Here is a 22718-nt window from a genome sequence, read left to right on the forward strand (position 1 = left end):
AGGAAGGTTGATTTGATATACATACAAAGTAAAATCATTGGAGACGGCTTAACTATCTGCGGACTTCATACCAGCTCTGCCAGGTTTAAAAAGAGGATTATTAAATTGTTGACAACAACGGACGAACCTCAAACTCCATCGTGAACCTAACAATCGAGACGCAATACTTCCGCGTACTCGATGTTACATGTATATATATATTTTACATGCATACACACGCTGTTGAATTATCCCGTCCCTCCTAAGGGCAATGAATGTATATATAGCGTGCCTGTCTCCGTCAGAATTTGATTGGATTTCAAAGCACATGGCACAGGTGACTGCTATGTATTTTATAGGCACATCTACATGTTAGTCAGTTAGGGCGTAAAGGCATACTGTAGGACAACGTGTGGTGTTTGCGGCGTCCAGTGAGAATACCTTATATGTAATAAGGACAGCGGGAATAAGGGACGGACTTTGAAACAGTCTTGTGTTGGGAACCGATTAACCGTGACTCTGTGGTTCCGGAACAACTCAGTCCACACAGCTGTGGTGACAAAAAGAGCGAGAGAATCAGTCAAAAAGAAAGACGGGTGAAATGTATTTATGAATGTATAGCATTGTCGTGAGTGTAGAAGTCTACGTACACTGTAGCCTATAGTTTGCATACAGGCGGAGTTTGTATAGCATTTGTAGCTTACAATGTTGTCAGTAAAGACGACCACCTAGACCAAAGTTCATGCGGGTCGCTGGGAAGGCACTCCTTCCTCTATCAAACTGTACTTATTCTCTACCAAACTATACGTGTTCTGACGTAATCGCTTCAAGAAATGTCCATCATGTCTTACAAAAGCCAAAAAGTTCAGGCCTTACCCTTTATCTCTGACGGTTTACCTTAAGGTCTTCTCAAGTAGTTTGCTGTCTTTCCTGTGCGGCCGGCGACTGGGTGACCCACCTATTTATAATCAGCCACACCTCCACGCAGGGACTGACGCGCGGAGGATTTACAGGTAGTCGCTGAGAAGACTACAGAGTTGTAACAGGTGAGTGCTAACGATCTCTTCAGACTACGGAGGTATAAATCTTTGTGAATTGTTACTGTGCGTGGTGAATTTGCTATTCGGATTCCCACACTGATTTTCATGTTAATTCATATCGGACTTTCACTTTCATGTTACTCTGGTGTAAGGCAAAAACGCTGCTGTGTGGAGGAGACAGGACAGGGGTGGGCAGCCTGGCGTCACCGATTTCGGTATAATGTCCCTGGTTGGGGTGTCATGTCTGGCGTGTTCGGTATCATAATTCAGTACCGCCAGCGCTTTGGCAGCACGATACTGCCACAAGCAGACACAGTATGTACATATGTACACACACACCTAAGGACTCGTCGTCATCATCTCGCTGAAAACTTGTTAAACATGACGTTAAACCCCAAGCATACATGCATACGTACATACTTGCCATAGTAATAATATTTTCTACATAACTTATATGTAGTTGTAACACAATTTACATGACGTACCACTGTCACAGAAAGCAAGATGTGTCTAATGAAGTGTGGTTCGCAATCACAGAAGTTAAGCGGAACATGTGTGAGGTTTACTTATAGGGAACGACGTCTGAGAATACCGAAGGAATGAAGGGTGAAGTTTTCTGAGGGAATATGAACGGTTGATGAGGGAACGACGTATGAGAGTACTGAGGGAATGGGAAGTGGAATTTTCTGAGGGAATGAGGAGTGGAGTTTACCTAAGGAATGAGGAGTGGAGTTTACCGAAGGAATGAGGAGTGGAGCGAAAATGAGGAGTGGAGTTTACCGAGGGAATAAGGAGTGAAGTTTTCTGAGGGAATATGAACGGTTGATAAGGGAACGACGTATGAGTGTACTGAGGGAATGAGAAGTGGAATTTTCTGAGGGAATGAGGAGTGGAGTTTACCTAAGGAATTAGGAGTGGAGTTTACCGAAGGAATGAGGAGTGGAGTGAAAATGAGGAGTGGAGTTTACCGAGGGAATGAGGAGTGAAGTTTTCTGAGGGAATATGAACGGTTGATAAGGGTACGACGTATGAGTGTACTGAGGGAATGAGAAGTGGAATTTTCTGAGGGAATGAGGAATGGAGTTTACCGAGGGTATGAGGAGTGGAGTAAAAATGAGGAGTGGAGTTTACCGAGGGAATGAGGAGTGGAGTTTACTGAGCGAAGGAGGAGTGGCGTTTTCTGCGGAAATATGGGTAGTTGGTGAGGGAATATGGATGGTGGGTGATTAAACAACGTCTGAGAATACCGAGGGAATGAGGAGTGGAGTTTACTGAGCGAAGGAGGAGTGGCGTTTTCTGCGGAAATATGGGTAGTTGGTGAGGGAATATGGATGGTGGGTGATTAAACAACGTCTGAGAATACCGAGGGAATGAGGAGTGGAGTTTACTGAGGGAATATTGGTGATTGGTGAGGGAACGTCGTCTGAGACTACGGAGGGAATGAGGTGTGGAGCTTACTGGGGGAATATGGATGGTTGGTGAGAGAACGACGTATGAGAGTACTGAGGGAATGAGAAGTGGAATTTTCTGAGGGAATGAGGAACGACGTCTGAGGCTACGGAGGGAATGAGGGGTAAAGTTTACTGAGGGACTGAGGAGTAGAGTTTACTGAAGGAATGAGGAGAGAAGCTTACTGAGGGAATGAAGTGTGGAGCTTACTGAGGGAATATAGGTGATTGGTGAGAGAACGACGTATGAGAGCACTGAGGGAATGAGAAGTGGAATTTTCTGAGGGAATGAGGAGTGAAGTTTCCGAGGGAATGAGGAGTAGAGTTTACTAAGGGAATGAGGAGTGGAGTTTACTAAGGGAATGAAGAGTGGAGTTTACTGAGGGAATGAAGAGTAGAGTTTATTGTGGGAATGAAGAGTGGGGTTTACTGAGGGAATGAGGAGTGTAGTTTACGAGGGAATGAAGATTTGGGTTAACTGAGGGAATGAGGAGGTGAATTTATTGAGGGAATGAAGAGTGGGATTTACTGAGGGAATGAGGAGGCGAATTTACTAAGGGAATGAGGAGTAGAGTTTACTGAGGGAATGAAGAGTGGGGTTTACTGAGGGAATGAGGAGGTGAATTTACTGAGAGAATGAGGAGTAGAGTTTACTGAAGGAATGAGGAGTGGAGTGTATGAGGGAATGGGGAGTGGAGTTTCCTAAGGGAATGAGGAGTGGAGTTTTCTGAGAGAATGAGGAGTGGAGTTTACTGAGGGAATGATGAGTGGAGTTTACGAGGGAATATGGATGTTTGGTGAGAGAAAGCCGCCTGAAAGTACTGAAAGAATGAAGAGTGGATTTTACTTAGGGATTGAGGAGTGGAATTTACTGAGGGAATGAGGAGCGGAGTTTACTGTGGGAATGAGGAGTGGGGTTTACTGAGGGAATGAGGAGGTGAATTTACCGAGAGAATGAGGAGTACAGTTTACTGAAGGAATGAGGAGTGGGGTTTATGAGGGAACGGGGAGTGGAGTTTCCTAAGGCAATGAGGAGTAGAGTTTACTGAGAGAATGAGGAGTGGAGTTTACTAAGGGAATGATGAGTGGAGTTTACGAGGGAATATGGATGGTTGGTGAGAGAAAGCCGCCTGAAAGTATTGAAAGAATGAAGAGTGGATTTTACTTAGGGATTGAGGATTGGAATTTACTGAGGGAATGAGGAGCGAAGTTTACTGTGGGAATGAAGAGTGGGGTTTACTGAGGGAATGAGGAGGTGAATTTACCGAGAGAATGAGGAGTAGAGTTTACTGAGGGAATGAGGAGTGGGGTTTATGAGGGAACGGGGAGTGGAGTTTTCTAAGGGAATGAGGAGTGGAGTTTACTGAGGGAATGATGAGTGGACTTTACGAGGGAATATGGATGTTTGGTGAGAGAAAGCCGCTTGAGAGTACTGAAATAATGAGGAGTGGATTTTACTAAGGGATTGAGGAGTGGAGTTTACTGAGAGAATGAGGAGTGGAGTTTACTGAGGGAATGAGGAGTGGAGTTTACGAGGAAATATGGATGGTTGGTGAGAGAAAGCCGCCTGAGAGCACTGAAAGAATGAAGAGTGGATTTTACTAAGGGATTGAGGAGTGAAGTTTACTGTGGGAATGAGGAGTGGAGTTTACTGGGGGAATGAGAAGTGGAGTTTAGTTGGGGATTGAGGAGCGGAGTTTACAGGGGGAATGGGGGGCAGAGTTTAGTGAGGAAATATGAGTGGTTACATAGGGAACGACGTCTGGTAGTACCGAGGGAATATTATGTTTTACGGAGAGAGGTAGGAATAAGGAAAGGACTATTTCTCGCGGAGGTACAATACCTATGGAATAATTGTAAATATGTTCAGTAGTGAATATGTCCATTACTGACAGTTTATCATACTTGTGTATTCCCTCTCGAATGTGTTTACGTGGGTTAGCCGGCCCAGGGCACTTAACCGTGAACTGTCAATGTCACTCTGGGGTCAGGCGGATCGGGTTGCTACCTGAAGGATGCAGGGTAGCCCGGCATTGTTAGTTTAGCACTAACGCATGTATTTCCCTGTAAGAAAAATAAAATACAGCGTGGAGAGTAAACCAGAACGGGGATGACGGTATGACAGTTGGCAAATAATCGCACGCATTCGGTGCAATTCGACCATTTGTCATCTTACCTCAATTTTATTCAAACTGTTCATATAAATACTTAATTAATGTAAACTTATACAGCCCCACCCCCAGCTCCATGGCTTAAACAGAATTAAGTTCAAAATGTAATGCTGTTTGTTACATTTTTCTAGACGTCGATGTTCTAGAATTACTCTTGGTACTGTTGACCGGCCCCGATAGCACAGTTGGTGAAGCGTCCGCTTCAGGAGCGGTAGGTCCAGGGTCAATCCTGGGTCGAGTCACAGTTAAGACTTTCAAAAAGAGAAAGTTGTAACTTTCTCGTGAAGCGGATAGTGCAACGACTGGATGTCCCGTGTCCGTATAATGGCTCGGGCGGGGCCGCTTACTTGCACCAGATAAAATAGCGCTGGAAATCAGTCCTGCAGTTAGGAGGCACATTACATGCACTCTAAGGATTCCTGAAAAATTGTTATGTACGACGTTAAACAACAAGCACTCATTCACTCTAGGTACTGTATTGTCATCTTCTTTCATACACAGTCTCACGAATGGATATGGTTACCGTCGGGCCTGCGAAGAAACAAGATGGAATTATGTATTCCGCATAGGTACCATCTCCTAACAATTAAGCACACTGCGGTCAGAGCCCGGGGGGTATTCCACGACCATCCGCAGGCTTATGCCAGATCTTCCCCGCGTACTGCCGGAGAGGAAGCCAGCATGAGCTGGACTTGAACTCACAGCGACCGCATTGGTGGAAGGCTGCTGGGTCATCACGCTGCGCTAGCGCGCTAACCAACTGAGCCCCATGAAAAATGAATGTTTTATTTCAAGATTTCAGAAAAAAACAATGGGAAAGATGTAGAGAATAACCGAAATGTGCAAATCTAAAGCAAAGGTTTCGGTGAAAAATAAATAATGAAATGACAAGTAGTGAAGAAAGAATATAAGGACGGATGATAGTAATCCAAATCACAAATCCCAGAGTGAGTGCGTAAGTGGGTTCTCGTCGTACCTAACCATCTTTCAGTCATATGACGACAAAAGAGCCCTTAAAGTGCATGTAATGTGCCTCCTTGTTGCAGGACGAATTTCCACCCCTCTTTTACTTAGAGCTGCTTCACTGAGAAGCCCGCCCGAGCCATTATACTGATACGGGTCAAGCAGTCGTTGCTCTACCCCTTCGTGCTGAACGCCAAGCGGGGAAGTTACAACGCCCTCTTTTAATGTCTTAGGTGTGACGTGACTGAGGTTTGACCCTGGATCCACCGCCTACCGAAGCGGACGCTCTACCAACTGTGCTATCGGGGCCGATTAATTAATGAATATGAGTTTCATTAATAGAATTAGTATCGAAGACCACGTCCAAACAGCGTTTTCTACCTGCAGATTAATTTATATTATTTTAAATCCCTAATTTTCAAATTAGGGCGGTGATGCGTGGAATCTGTATTTTTACCTATACGGCAACCGTGAATGTCCAGGACAGTGAAAATGTAAGGTTAAATACGCTTATGCACGTCTTGAATGCACTGCTTTTGCTAAGGATTTTCAGGCAAATTTTTGGGCAAAGAAATGCTGAAATACCATACTGACTAAACAGGTATTATTCAGTCGAGTACATAGGCTGTGCGCTGTCACATGTCAACCTGTCAGTTTTCACTTCCGCTGTGTCGATCAGGCCGTCCATCCGTCCGTCAGTTAGTCAGTTGGTTCGTCCGTCAGTTCCTCAATCAGTCAGTCAGTTACCGCTTGAGTTCATTCACTGGCCGGCCAGTTCGTCTATTAATTTCTCAATCAGCCAGACAGTTACGACGTGAGCCCATTCACTGGGCGGTCAGTTCGTCAGGTAGTCAGTCACCTACTCTGTTTGTCATATAGTCACTCAGTAATCAGGTCAAGTATCCAGTTATCCCCTCTGTCAGGTAGGCAGTCGCCTTCTCTGTTTGTCATATATAGTCACTCAGTAATCAGTCAGGTATCCAGTTATCCCCTCTGTCAGGTAGTCAGTCGCCTGCTCTGTTTGTCATATTATAGTCATTCAGTAATCAGTCAAGTATCCAATTATCCCCTTTGTCAGGTAGTCGGTCACCTACTCTGTTTGTCATATATAATCACTCGGTAATCAGTCAAGTATCCAGAATATCCCCTCTGTCAGTTAGTCAGGTAATCAGTCACCTACTCTGTTTGTCATATATAGTCACTCAGTAATCATTCAGGTATCGTGTTATTCCCTCTGTCAGTTAGTCAGGTAGTCAGTCACTTACTCTGTTTGTCATATATAGTCACTCAGTAATCAGTCAGGTATCCAGTTATCCCCTGTGTCAGGTAATCAGTCACCTGCTGTGTTTGTCATATATAGTCACTCAATAATCAGTCAAGTATCCAGCTATCCCCTCTGTCAGTTCGTCAGGTAGTCAGTCCCCCACTCTGTTTGTCATATATAGTCACTCAGTAATCATTCAGGTATCGTGTTATTCCCTCTGTCAGTTCGTCAGGTAGTCAGTCACTTACTATGTTTGTCATATATAGTCACTCAGTAATCAGTCAAGTATCCAGCTATCCCCTCTGTCAGTTCGTCAGGTAGTCAGTCCCCCACTCTGTTTGTCATATATAGTCACTCAGTAATCATTCAGGTATCGTGTTATTCCCTCTGTCAGTTCGTCAGGTAGTCAGTCCCCCACTCTGTTTGTCATATATAGTCACTCAGCAATCATTCAGGTATCGTGTTATTCCCTCTGTCAGTTCGTCAGGTAGTCAGTCCCCCATTCTGTTTGTCATATATAGTCACTCAGCAATCAGTCAGGTATCCTGTTAGCCTCGCTGTCGTTTAGTCAGTTATTCAGTCAGTAATACAGGAAAACCTTAAATCAGTCTGTTTATCAAACAATCTGTTAACAGCACCTCTGATCAAGTGGAATACTTTAATATTTTATTCTCATTAAAGACTCTTATTACTAATTCCATGCATGCGCTGTTTGGTTTATTGTAATGAAGTTTAAATTTTGGACACATCATTTCCAGATGTATTGAAGGAGAGAAAAAATGATGTCAGCTCCATTTAAAAGGTTGCAAACATCAGTAAATATGGTATTCAGCAGTATTATTCTTTAAGAAGAAAGAGATACGTATAATAAATACCACTTGGTATAATTGATGTGCGACGTATTAAAAGCATAAATATTCTCTAGTTAGTTTTTGATGCATGTCAAATGATCTTATTTCTGCTAGAATTTGGTGTTTTCTCCAAAAATGTGTTAAACCAGAGTTTTAATCATTTTAAATTCTTAGTATATTCATAAAGACATATGTCACATTTCCGACTTAACGCGTGTTTATTAATGTAAACAACAGATTGACATTCAATTGAATTTATTTGCAGCATAATTATGTATATGTGTGTTGGACTCCCAATATAGCCCGTGGGGGCCCCAAATACACACCAGCGTACAAACATTATTTTCAGAGTTCATTTTCTCCTTGACAAAAAGTCGAGTAAATCTTGAAATCCGTATTTACAAATAGTTTTTCTCAACTTTTGTATGTTTCACCTCAGTTAGAGTATCCAGGAACATCACTGCAGTAAATGAATAGTATATGGGATAGGTAATCAATCAGGTGTAAATGCTGTGTTAGTCTCATGCCGCCTTCGCACTGAGAGGTCAGATCAAGGAAACATATCAGACTGGCCTGGTGTTAGTATAATGTGACTGGTTGGGGTGTCATGTCAGATGTCTTCGGCATGATACTTCATTGACGGCAGTACCTAGGCGCCATGAACTCGCCTTGCCACAATGAGACACATCATATGTATACACACCTAATGTCTCATCGTCGTCATGTGGCTGAAAAATTGTTAAGTACGACGTTAACCCGAAGCATACAAACAAATACTTCATAGGTGTGTATATTACTGACACCTTGCATATCGTTCGATTAAACAAATTCATCACGAACTCTGTATGTGTACAGCCACCAGTTTGTTTGTCTGTGATAATGGTTTGGCTGCATAACCTAAGCGCCTGCCTGTCACTTTTCGCCAAACAGCTCAAAAACATGTGTTACCCGCTCTAGATAATGTGGTTTGTACATCGGGATCAAACCAAATTCAAGGTTACACCATTACTTTATCTACGGCCATTAAAATGAAAACCAGCCACCAAGGTAAGCAAACCGGGGATGACGAACCACAGGAATGCGTGTATGAAATTTATTTCACCTGTTGTTTACAATGAGAAAATTACGAAGCAGTATCAGGCTATACTGCGTGTAAGTAGGTATGGTGTCTTCCACATGACGTTGTAGTGAGGTAGCGCTGTAACAGCTCTCCATACTGTTCTAACAAGAAAACGTCAGTTGTTGCGAGCAGGAAGCAATCGAACTCCCAGCGAGTAGAAAACGGCATTTCCATGAGGCCTCGGAAAACGCCATATCCCAGATATCTCAGATAAACACATATCCCAGAACACCCAGGAAACCACATAACCCAGAACTCCCAGGAAACCACATGCCCCAGAACTCCCAGGAAACCACATATCCCAGAACTCCTAAGAAACACAAGAACTCCCTGGCAATGCCGTCCCCCCAAGACACACCACACTAAAAATCAACCATTTCGTTTATTTACTTCTGATATAATGATGGGACTATTGGTTACAGGACTAAGCATTACCGTTTGTCAGGTATCTGACAAACCTCCCAGCTTTAAGCCGCTTTGACTCATGAGTCCAGGAAGTTATTCAACAACACATGACGAAATGTCAACCGAAAAGGCCACTTTAGAAAGTCAACATCCTGAGTTAAAAACAAAATGCTGGAATACATGTAGACTGTCACACTGTAAATGTTTAAAGTGACAAGGAGAACGTCTTTGTTGTGCGTTTTAAGTTTGGCTTGTGGTTTGACGGGTAGGCCACAGCTAAGGTGAGCCTGTTTGAGGATCAGGGATAGGGATTTTGTCTTTTGATGTGGCCTGATATCAAGTCTAAAGCGCTGACATGTATATCTTGCCATTGCTCAGGCTTTTTTTCTGACATTTCGTAAAGAAATAAGAGCAAACAATGGATATAGCATGCCCAAATATATGAATATAAATAGCTGAATATGAAATACTTAAGTATAGAGAATAAAACCAAAGCAGAGGCAAAAGTGTAATGGTTGGCAAATGGTCACACATATTACCAGTGAAAAACGGCCTCTTTTCAATTTATCTCAGTTAGGGTTTTATTCTAGCCATTCATTCAAATGGCTTAGTTGTAGATATTTTCTCACACCCCAGACCTACAAAGAAACGTTTCAAAAGTCCTATAGTTTTGACATTACTTGACCGTTCTGAACCTTGGATGAGGTGCTTAAGCCCCTAGAACACCGGATACACGGGCTAAAAGTACTGGGAGCGACATAATTGGTGATTGTGTAAATATTAACCAATCAGGATGCCGAATTGTCACAGCACTTGATTAACAGATGTCTGATGACAAATACAAAACAATAAATACTGAAGCAGTACGTAATGCATACCACGTCCTCACTGTTTTATAATCGTACATGACCTGCGTATGTTAAGGAGTCTTCTCGGGTCCATATTTTTCAACCAACTTAAGACTGGCGTCATAAATTGTGAGTCCTTAAAAAGCCAAACTCAGAACAGAAAAGAATTGAAATTATGTCTAGTACATTGTTTTGCGATACAAAATAAGTGCGTAAATTTTAACTTTGTAGAGCAAAGCAGTTTATTTGCAGCTGTGTTTGAATGACGTGTGATAAATACCTGCTCTGTACATTTACGTGAACGGCTTCACCTGAAGACACCAATAACCAACCACACATTTCTTTCATTCATTCAGCACCGAGATTTTTGTAATGCGTGCTCTGTCTACATAGCACGCATTTCCTTTTATTCATTCATCACACCTCCGAGATTTCTCTGAAATGCGTGCTCTTTGCATACATATTCATTATTCATTCATTCATCGCACCTTTGATATTTGTCTTTTGCGTGTTCTGTCTACAAGCCACGCATTTCTGTCATTTACTCATCACACCTCTGAGATTCTCTAATGCGTGCTCTGTCTGCAAGGCACGTATTTCTTTCATTCATTCATCACACCTTATGATTTCTCTAATACGTGTTCCCTCTACAAGGCATGCGTTTCTTTCAATCATTCATCACACTTCCGTGATTTCTCAAATGCGTGTTCTGTCTAAAAGGCACGTATTCCTACTTCAGTCTTTACATCTCCTCGCTGTGCATATTGTACATGACTAATCACCCACAGTTCATTATACATGTATATGCATTTCTAACCTGTGTGCAGTTCAACCTCTTGACCTCTTTTCATATCTTGACATGACCTCCGTACAAGTCAACAGCATCTGCACAAAATGACCGCGACACACCATAGGCAGCCATGTTTCCGCTCTTAACAAGCCAATGTGGCGTGAGTCGTGTTTAAAGTAAACATATATACTTCGGTGGTTATATAATTTTAAAACCCACTGACCCCGTGAAATTACTGACATTTTTTAACTGTATTTTTACATTTGTTAGCGCTGAACGAGTTATATTTATTTATTTATTTGATTGGTGTTTTACGCCGTACTCAAGAATATTTCACTTATACGACAGCGGCCGGCATTATGGTGGGTAGAAACTGGGCAAAGCCCGAGGGAAACCCACGACAATCCGCAGGTTGTTGATAGACCTTCTCGAACGAGTTATATACGAGTGGAATAAATATACTTAATAATAATAAGTGTATTATATTTTTAATAAACGAACTACAAGAGCTATATGCTTGGAAATACCTACATATAAGTTAATCATCATAGACTTCCCCCCTTTATTTTAAATCGACAAACGCCAGGAAATATTTTTAACATTTTCAGTGTTTCTACAAAACAAATATTCTTTTACATTTGTTAGAACGGAACGTGTTCTCGAGTCGATGCGCTTAATGATGAAATGATATTTTTTATTGAGCTGAACTGTAACAGTTACGCATTGAAACGCCTACAAGTCGGTCCATGATTTCAGGCGGCCTTATAAGTAGGCGTTAGCTATATACTAGATAACCTACTTGGGATGTGCGTATTTTTCAGAATGCAGGAAACGAAAGTTATGCCAATTTATTATCATTATGTGGAAAGTATTGTGTTAGTTTTCCGTGCACTTGGTGTAAGAGGACATATAGTTGATAATTTCGCAAAAATCGTCTGATTATTCGTTCCCAGACATTTGTCGCTACTGTAGAAATTACGCATCCGTTGACACTACATGTATATTCAAAAAGGAAGTCTACGGTATATCTGTGTCAACGATTAGCGAACTATAGCCTGTCATTTCTTACTTGTCTGTAGTACAATATTCCGTTAAAATATCCCGCAAATTACGACATGGGAATTGCCAGAGAATGAATTCGAACTCGTAACCTCAAGTGAAGTCAAGGTCCTATATATCCTTATAATAATGTTCACAGATATATTCACCTAATGTATACAAAAGGTTTGTTAAATGTCACTGTCAAGCTGGGAGCACATACATGTATGGACATAGGGTAATGATCGATATATACACTGTGGGATTGAATAGTGAATTGGAATACTCGTGTTGCATTGTCACTAACAGAGAATATTGACTATGGCAACAGATGGAGAGTCCCACTGTTTCTTCATTTGTCGAGCTTAACACATAGCGTGACATAGCGGAGATTTATCAGACACTGGCCCTCATGACGGTCGATAATCAGTTAATAATCTTGCTTACAAACACGTGGAAGCACTTCGAATGGCTGTTTGAGTGCAAGTGTTCAATAGATTTTCACACCGTGAACCACTCAAGCATTACAACTTACTAGTAGCCGCATTGCATTCAACATCATCTAGGCGTGTTTCGGCCGACATTCAGTGAGTAATTTTAATTTACGTGCGTAAATCGAAACAGACTAGTATCACGGTTTCCACTGCTTGTGTATTCCTTGTTTATGAATTTATTTTATATTTAATTATTCTCCGAATAATGCATTTAATAAATAGCAAGCGTGTAGAAGCCACGTACGTAAAGGCCTCGTAGCACCCTGTTAATGGTCGTAAGTTTCCTCAAATAGCTACACGTGTGTACTTGTTGCACATGTGTAGTGATTGTGTCTCAAATTAACATGTATGTATTAGTATGGAATGAATGAATGAAGTCAGCTAAGTAACCCAAGCGCATGGCCCCGAATTTGAACAGCGTAATGTCCTTAAAAATTAGCCCTTAACAATTTTTTTTATCCGATATACAATATAAGTATTTACGATTTATTCATTTGTTCAACTTTTATTCAAAACTATTTTTGTTCTGCATTCAGGATTACTTACACATATGGTGTAAATGATGTTTTATAAACTTTATTGTATTTACAAAACACATACCGCGTTATGATATAGCCTACAGCAAACGTTCCACGTCCTTATTTGCATGGTCGTCTTGCACAAAGGGTTTCATTTAGGATTGATTTATTTAATTATTTGATCTGTGTTTTACGCCGTACTCAAGAATATTCATTTAGAATTGAAGGTAACTTTAAATCCAAATGTCGTAATATAAATTTTGAAGTTTTTTCCTTATAGAGAGGTTTATTTTAATATAAGAACATGTTGCCTAAATCATGCAAATTATGAACATGCTCCATGTTCTTGGCGCTGCTTGTGCTGAATATGTATTTGCAAAATACATATATTTGTTAATGTCAGATTAAATGTCTGATTAGGTATAACTAAATCAATGTTTATATATTTGTGCAATATTTAAGTAATAAAGGGTAGATTTTGTCAGAATACAAACTTCATTTCAATACGCTGGAATGATTCACCATCTTGTGCAAAAAACATCTATTTGAAGTCAGTGTACTGAATATTAGACGGTCACTGATTATGCGCATTTTGTTAACATAAGGCCATACAGAACTTTAAATTAGTTTGACTTCAATGATAAAAAATAGGCCATACATTCAACTTTCCGAAATGGATGAATATATTTCTCAACCCCAGTTCTAACACTACCGAACATTGATATTTTCTTTATAATTCATGAACGCTTGCAGGGACTTCAGTAGCACATTAACCAGACGTTCGACTTTCAGTCGTTGAAGTCGTTGACAAATATTGGGTGCTATAGCTTTCGTGTTGCGAGCAAGAAAGTATATGTGTGTCATCGGCTTACTGTGCTTTTAAACTGTTTGTTCACTTTTGATTTTTTGTGTGACTTGCGCGTTATAAATTTGCTTCAGACTGATGGTGATGAATGTATGGATCAGTGTACGAAAGCATGGCAATGGTATGATATTACATGTTAATGAACAATCTTTGTAGAATTTGTAAAAGTTCTGTTTTATATTTTCAGAACCTGATAACAGGATAGTCGAGGCAATTTGCCGAAGGCGACTATTCCGGGGAAACTTGCTAACGGTCTACGGTGCGCGGTCTCTAATTAACAGTGAGGAGAAGTGTACACGTGAACTGAACATCGGTGCCGGTCTTAACGAATGACGTGACTCTAAACATTTCTCAGCACTTCCGGTGGAATTCACCAATCAGTGTCTTTGACACAAAGACATTTTCGTATCATGGCTCCCTCGTCAAGGACGACGGTATTTTTTGGGTTAGGACTATCATTGGGCCTAGTTATTTCATTCACTTTGACTACTTACTCGTCGTTGAAATTAACACTGCCCAAGATTGTCTATCACGCCTCCTATGGCTCTGAACTCGGTTCGGACGTGGATAAAACTAGAGGTCTCAACATAGATGAGCATATTTTGTTTCCAAATGAAAGAGCAAACAATCTGAAAGGCCCTAATCGATTCCCACAGAGCATTCATTCGCACGAAGAACTCGACAAACTGGGAGGCCCAGACAAAGAATTCCACTTTAAAGATGCGCATGCGCACAATGGTGAGTGTTTTATTCCGTTTTCTTCTGTATTAACAATGAAGTTATTGCGTTAATCACAAGAAAAGAATCTTAGGAGAAAATGGTGTAAAACTTAACAGAGAAGATTAATTACATTTTTGTTCGTACTTAGAGTGTCCAGTTTCACCTTCTTACATGACGCTTGTTATTACGAAGGCCGATATTATTTATCATGTTATATCAGCTACTTGTTCTTTATATTCTACCATGTGCGTGAGTATTTATTTGAGCGGTATTGACGGCATCGTCGTTAATCGCGCGAGAAATACTGGCTTCAGAGTGGAATAGAGAGATTTGTTAAAAAATACATGTAGTATAAGGGTCCAAAATGTCAGTTTGGACTTATTCCTTGTTTCTGTTTTTTTTTAAGTCGCCATTTAGCCGAACATAACAAAATGAACGGTTTTAGATCGAGATACATGCGGGTTGTTACGGAAGCTTAAAATGTACAGATCATAAAGAAATTACAATAATTGTTCACCTCCAATGTTTGTCAGACGATCTCAATGTTTGTCAGATGACCTCAATGTTTGTCAGACGATCTCAATGTTTGTCAGATGACCTCAATGTTTGTCAGACGAGCTCAATGTGAGTCTGTGTGTTTTCCTGTCTGGACAACCAGGGCCCAGTATCTCAGAAGTGTATTAGCAGTTAAGCCCGGTATTAACTTTAGTCCAGACTAAATCCCCATTGACTTTTGTATTAGAACAAAAGTGGTGTTAAGATTTAAGCCTGGCGTATCTTTTGATACACTTTTGAACAATCAAAGCCGGACTTCACGATTTTACGCCGTACTGATAACGGTCTTGTCTTTTCTAGGATTGAAAGCATCAGGGGGCAGTTGTTAGGAAGTGTATTAAGGTTAAGTCAAGCTTAAATCTTAATACCAGTCCCATTATAACACAAAACAAATGGGGATTTAGTCTGGACTATAGTTAATACCGGGCTTAAGACAACTGGGCCCTGAGACTACCTCTTATGTTGTCGTCGACATTGGAGAGACTAGTTTCTGCAGTTCAGGTTAAAAGTTCACCCCTCATGGGTATTTCTATGCAAGGGCTGTTGATGGTCAGATGTTTTGACACGCTGAATGTGAGGCATGCACTGTTATCATAACCATCAGACACTGATGCATCCTATCCAAACAGTTAGTTACTCACAGCTAATTTCACAGCATTGGTTATTGGACCAAGGTTTTATGGCTGTTTCGTAGCCGCAGTCACGGGCACGGTATCCTATAGCGCCACATGTCAACCATTCTCCTGATAGGGTATAGCAGGCCGTGATGTAGTGGTTAGAGGCGCTTGTTCAATCGCCATCGGGCACACAAAGCGTGGGTTCAAACCCATCTTTGGGAAGCAGATTTGTGAATTCCTGGAGCCACATTCACAAAGATGTCGTACTTGTACAATATCGCACATATAGTACAATGGTACGTTAATAGCGACGTGCAAAATATCCTACGACGATAAAAAGAATGTCGTACGCCGCTTTGTGAAAGTGGCCCCGGAGTATCACAGCTTATGGGGACATATGGGGACGAAGATCGTCTTCGTGTTTGCACAGCTTAACTCTCGTCTTTCACTAATAAGGTACACTTATAGGTTATTGAATGAATCCGCGCTTATACCATATAGTACTACTTTTGAGTGGCGCCCAAACGTAAACGAGCTTGCAAAGATTAAACGAATACACATAAGCTTGTATTCGTATAATAACCTATTTATTATACACTAAACATCAGTTAATTCAACTAAAGAACGAAATTTAGTCATCGATAAGGAAATTTGAAACAAAACTTTAATAGAAAAGACAGCACATGATATGACTTGAGTCATTCAGGACCAGGGATGGAAACACACTCCATCAATCTATTTTATATCTGGAATTCCAACAAGGCTTTGGGATGTGTTAAATGCGATAATTCAATTATGCAACATCGCAAAAATGAAAAAGCATGCTCTTTAGGGTTCATTTGGGAAACTTTATCAATGCATATATGCAGTTAGCCTGGTGTCTTTTCTTTTAAGATAGTAAAACTCGTGGATTTTTTTTTATAAATGGCACAAGGGTATGTACACGGAAAATAGACGCGGTGTCATCCAATGATGCTACGGTGACGTCAAATTCCTAACGACGACATGCAATCAATCGGTATACTGCAAACTGAAAGCAAGGCCATCAAACAAGCATGGGGGCCTCCGTAGCTCAGTTGGTTAGCGCGCTAGCTCAGTGTAATGACTTAGGAGTCTATGGATTGTCGTAAGACAAATTTTTTTTTACGCCAGAAACATCTTTGGCGTTGAGATGAGATGAGAAGCTCCAAAGTGACCGAAATGAACGTTGGTGAATTTCCAGTTTTCTGTAGCATTTATAACGATACCAAAATTGACACTTCATTACAAACTCATATACACTTTTGTTATGTTACAAATCATAAAATATGCAAATATTCATCGTTACGAGTATTATTATTTACCACATTTCTTCTTGTTGTTGTAGATGATTCCACAGTTGCCGAGGAATTGTACCACAAAGTTCGCGTCCTCTGTTGGATAATGACGTCACCAGATAATCTTCAAAAGAAAGCCATTCACGTGCGAGCCACGTGGGCTAGGCGATGTAATAAACTTCTGTTTATGAGCTCCGTAACAAATAGCTCCTTTCCGACCATAGGACTGAATATATCCGAAGGGCGGGAACATCTGACAGCCAAAACAATGCGCGCGTATAACTACGTCGCCGATAACTACATGGACGAAGCTGATTGGTTCATGAAGGCAGACGACGACACTTACGTCATCTTGGAGAACCTGCGTTATTTCTTGTCGGATGTTGACCCTAACGAACCGGTGTTCTACGGTCACCTGTTTAAAACGATTGTGAAACAGGGTTATTTTAGCGGAGGAGGGGGCTATGTCCTGAGTAAAGAGGCACTAAAACGCCTTCGAGGACGTGACCAAAATCAATGCCGTAGTGACGGTGGAGCGGAAGACGTGGAAATTGGCAAGTGTATGGAAAAACTTGGTGTAAAAACAGGAAAGTCTCACGATTCTTTCGGACGGAGTCGCTTTCACTGTTTTGACCCAGAGATGCATCTGCGCGGGGGCTTTCCTGACTGGTACTATACTTACGATGCTCATGGAGCCAAATCGGTAAGTAGTCGGCCAGTTTGGCTCTTTGATCTTGACTTACAACCGACCACCGTAGGAGAGATTTTAAAATCAGCACTAAGTGCTTCCCTCAGTGTAACCTTTAGCACTGGAACAGTACTGGTCGATCTGGCGTGCTGACCGCCGTTGTACAAGTGAAACATTCTTGAGCATCGCGTAAGACACCAATCAAATAAATAAATAAATAAATAAATAAATCTGTACAGTATGAAAACAAGACTTCCAAAACTGGAACTGATTGAATGATTCTTCTATTAGAGAAAACTGAGAAGACTAATGGACGTGGATTGACTGATTGACAGAATGTACTGAATGAACATATTCGTTTCATTACATATTGTATAATATATCTTTTTTGTCCTAACTTTGGTTTGCAAGAGGACTGTCGATCTTACAATTTCATATTACGCCGAGAATTACGAACAAGGAATTATCCAAAATGATATTGGTTTCCAAACCTGTGAATCGCAGGGGTATGGTTTCAGTTTTGTTGAGGTAGATGTCCGGCTGGCATCCTGCTTGTCATGGGAATATATCGTCAGCTTAAGCAACTCGCACACTGATTATTTATCTGACTGGTGCACAACGTCTCATTAGGGAATATCTCACCTTCATGGCGACGGACATGTTTATGGCTGAAAAAAAAAAAACAAAAAAAAAAACGGACAGAGCGGGAATCTAGAAAATATTTCTAAAATATCTGTATTTTTTTTATTTCCAGGGCCTGGGTAGCATAAGTGACTATGCCATCTCATTCCACTATATACCTCCTCAAAGGATGTATGCGTTGGAGTTCTACGTGTATCATCTACGCCCTTATGGTTTGGTCTCCAAATCACAGAGCCTTAACCTAAAGACAAACAGTACGTCCTAGTCCCCTAAAGACAAACAGTACGTCCTAGTTCCGTTCATCATCGGGGTCACATTCCACATCCACCTGTAAACACTTCCGATCACGTGTTGTGTGTCTGACGTCAGAAAGTAACAATTTGAGATGTTGAGGACAATAAATAACGTTGTTAGTACCAACCACAAAGCCAGTGCTAGTCCTGAGCGAAGTTCGTTAAAACCAATGCTACAGAAAAGCATACACCAAGATGACGAGGAAAGATTTCCCTCGACATCAGATCACAACAGAAGCTCTTGAATAACCGGCGTATGTTGATACTTGCGTGACCGGTTTAGATATAGTAATATGAGCTTATAATCGAGTTAAAATGATGACTGCAACTGATGTTTACAAGCGCTGTAACCAGAAGAAAGTAGTGAAATATTTGCTTCCATAAATGTTTTCTTCCTTCCTCTTTGACTTTGGGAATTGGGAAACATTGGGAATTCTTCCCCGTCTAACGCTGTTTGAATATCCCTGTGATTTTGACTGATTTATGCAAGGAAAATTTCACCATGGAATCGTTTCCTATTGGACGCATCATGTGATGTCAAACTTCGTTGTGTTGTCAAACTTTGTTGTACCGAGGAGCTGTTTTCCTTGTTCAGTGGCTATCGAAGGCATGGAGCAGACGATCATAAATTAAGCAGTTTGCTCCCAAGAGTTCTGTACAACTTGTGTACAAATTTTTCCTCCCGTATTCTTCTGACATTTCAGAGCTGTTAGCTGAGGCTTCGTTTTGGTGCGAGTGCATGTGTACTGGTGTGTGTTGTGCAACGTAGAAGGGTGTGTCATATTGAACAACATAATTCGTGATCTAACCTTGTCTCTGGTGCCAATGAGGCACAGGTGTTTTGACCTCAAGTCCATTTTGTTGGTGTGCTAGGATCTCCTGCCCTCCTACAACATTTTAACTGTGACACAAAGAAAAGCATGTATATTACTTAGTTACTTAGTTACTGTTGGGGTGTAAGTCGTGTGATGGCGTGGCATAATTTTGATTTATTTTAATTTAACGGTTTATATTTATTGGCATCGTCCTTGTCCAGAATAACTCATGTCAGGGTTTACATGCATACATACATACATATTGGTTTATATGGCGACTCCTTTTTTAAGTTTTCGTATATTTATTCATACTTATTTCATACATTATTTCATACAAATTATGGACTTAAGAAAACAGTTGGCTCAAGTCATCCAAGAACATGCAGATAATCGACTTTTGACAAATTGGAGGCCCTGAAGTACATTGTCTCACTGTGGCTTAAGACTTATCAGGAAGTCTACCTGCGCATGGACATTTCTTCGGAAGAAAAAACGTGAAACGTACATGCGAGTATGCATGTTTTGAGATCCACAAATTTGTGTAAGTTTACATGATTGGATATTGAAGATTACGACAGCTTGTGGGTCGACTCCATGTTTTGTGTGATTGCACGAAATACACCACAGGTGAACTAAGTATTTTAAATGATGTATTGGCATCCAGTTCAGTAGAAGCCTTATTTCCAAAAATAATGACCGGGAAGAACTTTCTCATGTTAAAGACACAAAAGTCAAGTTAATTATTTACTTTTGCTCGACAAGTATTTGTATACAGTCAGTAAATACCAATAATACAGAGAGATAAAACTTAAATGAATAGGTTTTGTTACAGGTTACAAGATAAGCCGTTCAAGAAAACTATTCAGACACCTTTTGGAGAAAAGTTTTAGAGAATCTCGGATGTTATTGGTTTTTTGTCAAATTGGACGTTTGAATATTGTATCCGTTGCCTTTCTTTTTGAACATTAGTGTCCCACTGTGTATCCATATTGTGCTTCCACTGGTCAGATCAGTCCAAGCTTTTTGAAAACCTGTCAGTTTATCTCTATTTTGTGAATTACATGCAGCTATATACAGGAGAGTTTTAAATCTGTGAAAGTATAAGAATCAATCCCGACATTCGTATACCACTGGCAGAGTATGTAATAATGTAAGTAGTAAAAATGCTGAGAAATTGAGAAACTCTCACACATTGGGTTAGACAGAGTAAGAGTAAATACATCAATGGCCTTCAGTCTCCCATTTGTCTGCAGGTAACTCATTCGTGAAAAGACACAGAAAGGGACAGACACATAAGACTGTCTTCACATGTTTACATCAGAGACAGAAGTGCTAACCAGAAGTCATGCGTTAATTTGTATTACTATACAGACCATAAAAATGCCCACAGAAATGGTGTACGCCAGAATCCGGTTTACACAGGCAGTCGGAGATGTTACGGAGGTTGGATTTGAACCGCTTCATGGTAAGTGTGTTAATGACGCCATGCAAATATCAAGGGCTGTAATACTTCATGCATGAATGGCATATCTTGCATCAGGGTTTCAATCCACCAAGCAGATTTGGAAGTATTTAAGGGCGGTGGTTTCTCGTTTACATGGAAATGAGGCAAAACGTCCTTTTTCAGAAAAGAAATAGGTAGAATTCAAATGTGTCCCTGTGTTATTCCAACATAAAGCAGGATTCTGCTGGTGGACTAAAAATCCCGGAGGGCTGGTCCATTAGCATTGTTTTAATCTTACTGTATATTAAATGTGATGATAACACAGCATTTTGAGAAATTCTAGACCAGTTACGTCTAACAGAATGCAATTAATATCACTGCATTTTTTTTACCTAATTCTGCTTAAGCCATGGTGCTAGGGGGCTTGTAATTCGCTACTGTTTATGTATTTTCATGAACAGTTAGAATAAAACCCTGACTGAGGTAAATTGACAAGGGGCCATATTTCACCGGTTACCTGTTACCATTTGCCAGCTGTCACACTCGTCGCTGCTATGGATTTACTTTCTAGGCTGTACGTCTTTTGTAGTATTACTCATGGATGGCCAAGTTTCCTAATTCATTGTCTTGTGACATTACTTGATGTGAACTATGCAATGAAAGTATATGTTACATAAAAAGGTAGTAAAAACTTATCCTATCACACTTCGTATATGTACAGAGCGGGTTCTTTCTCTGTGTTTGGGAGTTTAAGAGTACTAAAAATGACAATAGCTCAATAGCTTCTGTACTTATTGATTGGGAATGTTACTCATCTATATTGAAAATTTATGCTATCTTGATTGAAATATTAGTTCAATTATGAATGAAATACTTTTATTAACATCTTCATGTGCTGGGTTTAAATTTCCCAGATTGTTTTGGCTATATTTGTTTACTGGATATGATATTCGTCTATATTAGAACTTTGCGACTTGTTGATTGAAAAGTAAAACTGAATTAAAAATAAAATATATTTTTGAACATCCACATTCTGTGCTTGAATTCCCGGGACTGTTTTGTCTGTCGTCATGGATGTAACATATGGTGAGTGCATGTGCTTGAATTCCCGGGACTGTTTTGTCTGTCGTCATGGATGTAACATATGGTGAGTGCATGTGCTTGAATTCCCGGGACTGTCTTGTCTGTCGTCATGGATGTAACATATGGTGAGTGCATGTAATAGCGTTATAAATGTTATATCCATTCCATAGCCTTATCATACAACACGGGAGAGATAAGAACATTTTCAGGTAGAGAAATTATGTTAATCATGCTACCTTGCTACCTCGCTGCCTCGCATCGCTACCTCTGCTTACCTCTCTTCGTTACCTGGCTGCCTAGCTCTGTATTAGAAAGGTCCAGGTAGCGAGGTCGCGAGATTTCCTCTGTCGACTTCCATCAGTCCCTAGATTCACCTTCAGTTGAATGCGTATTACTGAATTGAGTTCGCTTCACCGTGGAGGGTGGGCGTCTCCGTGGTGAAGGTGATTAGCACGCCAGCACGGCGCAATGACCCAGGAGCCTTTCACCAATGCTGTCCCTGTGAGTTCAAGTCCATCTCATACTTGCTTCCTCTCTGGCCGTACTTGGGAAGGTCTATCAGCAACCTGTGGATGGTCGTGGGTTTCCCCCGGGCTTTGCTCGATTTCCTCCCATCATAATTCTGGACGCCATCGTATAAGTGAAATATTCTTGATTACGACGTAAACACCGATCAAATAAACAAATAAATAAATCGTTTCGCCGAGTTTTTGTAAATATGCATATATGTATTGATGTTCTTGGTGTTTAT

The 22718-nt window shown here is 40.7% G+C and overlaps 1 protein-coding gene across 1 annotated transcript; it reads left to right on the forward strand.

Annotated features, from left to right (window-relative positions):
- Positions 1–383: 383 nt before the first annotated feature.
- LOC135478021 (glycoprotein-N-acetylgalactosamine 3-beta-galactosyltransferase 1-like) lies at positions 384–22083 on the forward strand. The gene is made up of 4 exons (XM_064758279.1): positions 384–1025; positions 13982–14532; positions 17053–17705; positions 18445–22083. The coding sequence occupies exons 2-4, from the start codon at positions 14205–14207 to the stop codon at positions 18595–18597; spliced, it is 1134 nt and encodes a 377-aa protein (XP_064614349.1). The 5' UTR covers positions 384–1025; positions 13982–14204; the 3' UTR covers positions 18598–22083.
- Positions 22084–22718: the final 635 nt, after the last annotated feature.

This window comes from Liolophura sinensis, chromosome 11 (assembly GCF_032854445.1).
Source record: "Liolophura sinensis isolate JHLJ2023 chromosome 11, CUHK_Ljap_v2, whole genome shotgun sequence".
Classification (NCBI taxonomy): Eukaryota; Metazoa; Mollusca; class Polyplacophora; order Chitonida; family Chitonidae; genus Liolophura; species Liolophura sinensis.

Coding starts and splice junctions, on each gene's coding strand:
- LOC135478021 (XM_064758279.1), top strand. CDS start 14,205: ATGGCTCCCTCGTCAAGGACGACGGTATTTTTTGGGTTAGGACTATCA. Junction 14,533..17,052: donor AGATGCGCATGCGCACAATG/GTGAGTGTTTTA, acceptor TTGTTGTTGTAG/ATGATTCCACAGTTGCCGAG. Junction 17,706..18,444: donor ATGCTCATGGAGCCAAATCG/GTAAGTAGTCGG, acceptor TTTTATTTCCAG/GGCCTGGGTAGCATAAGTGA.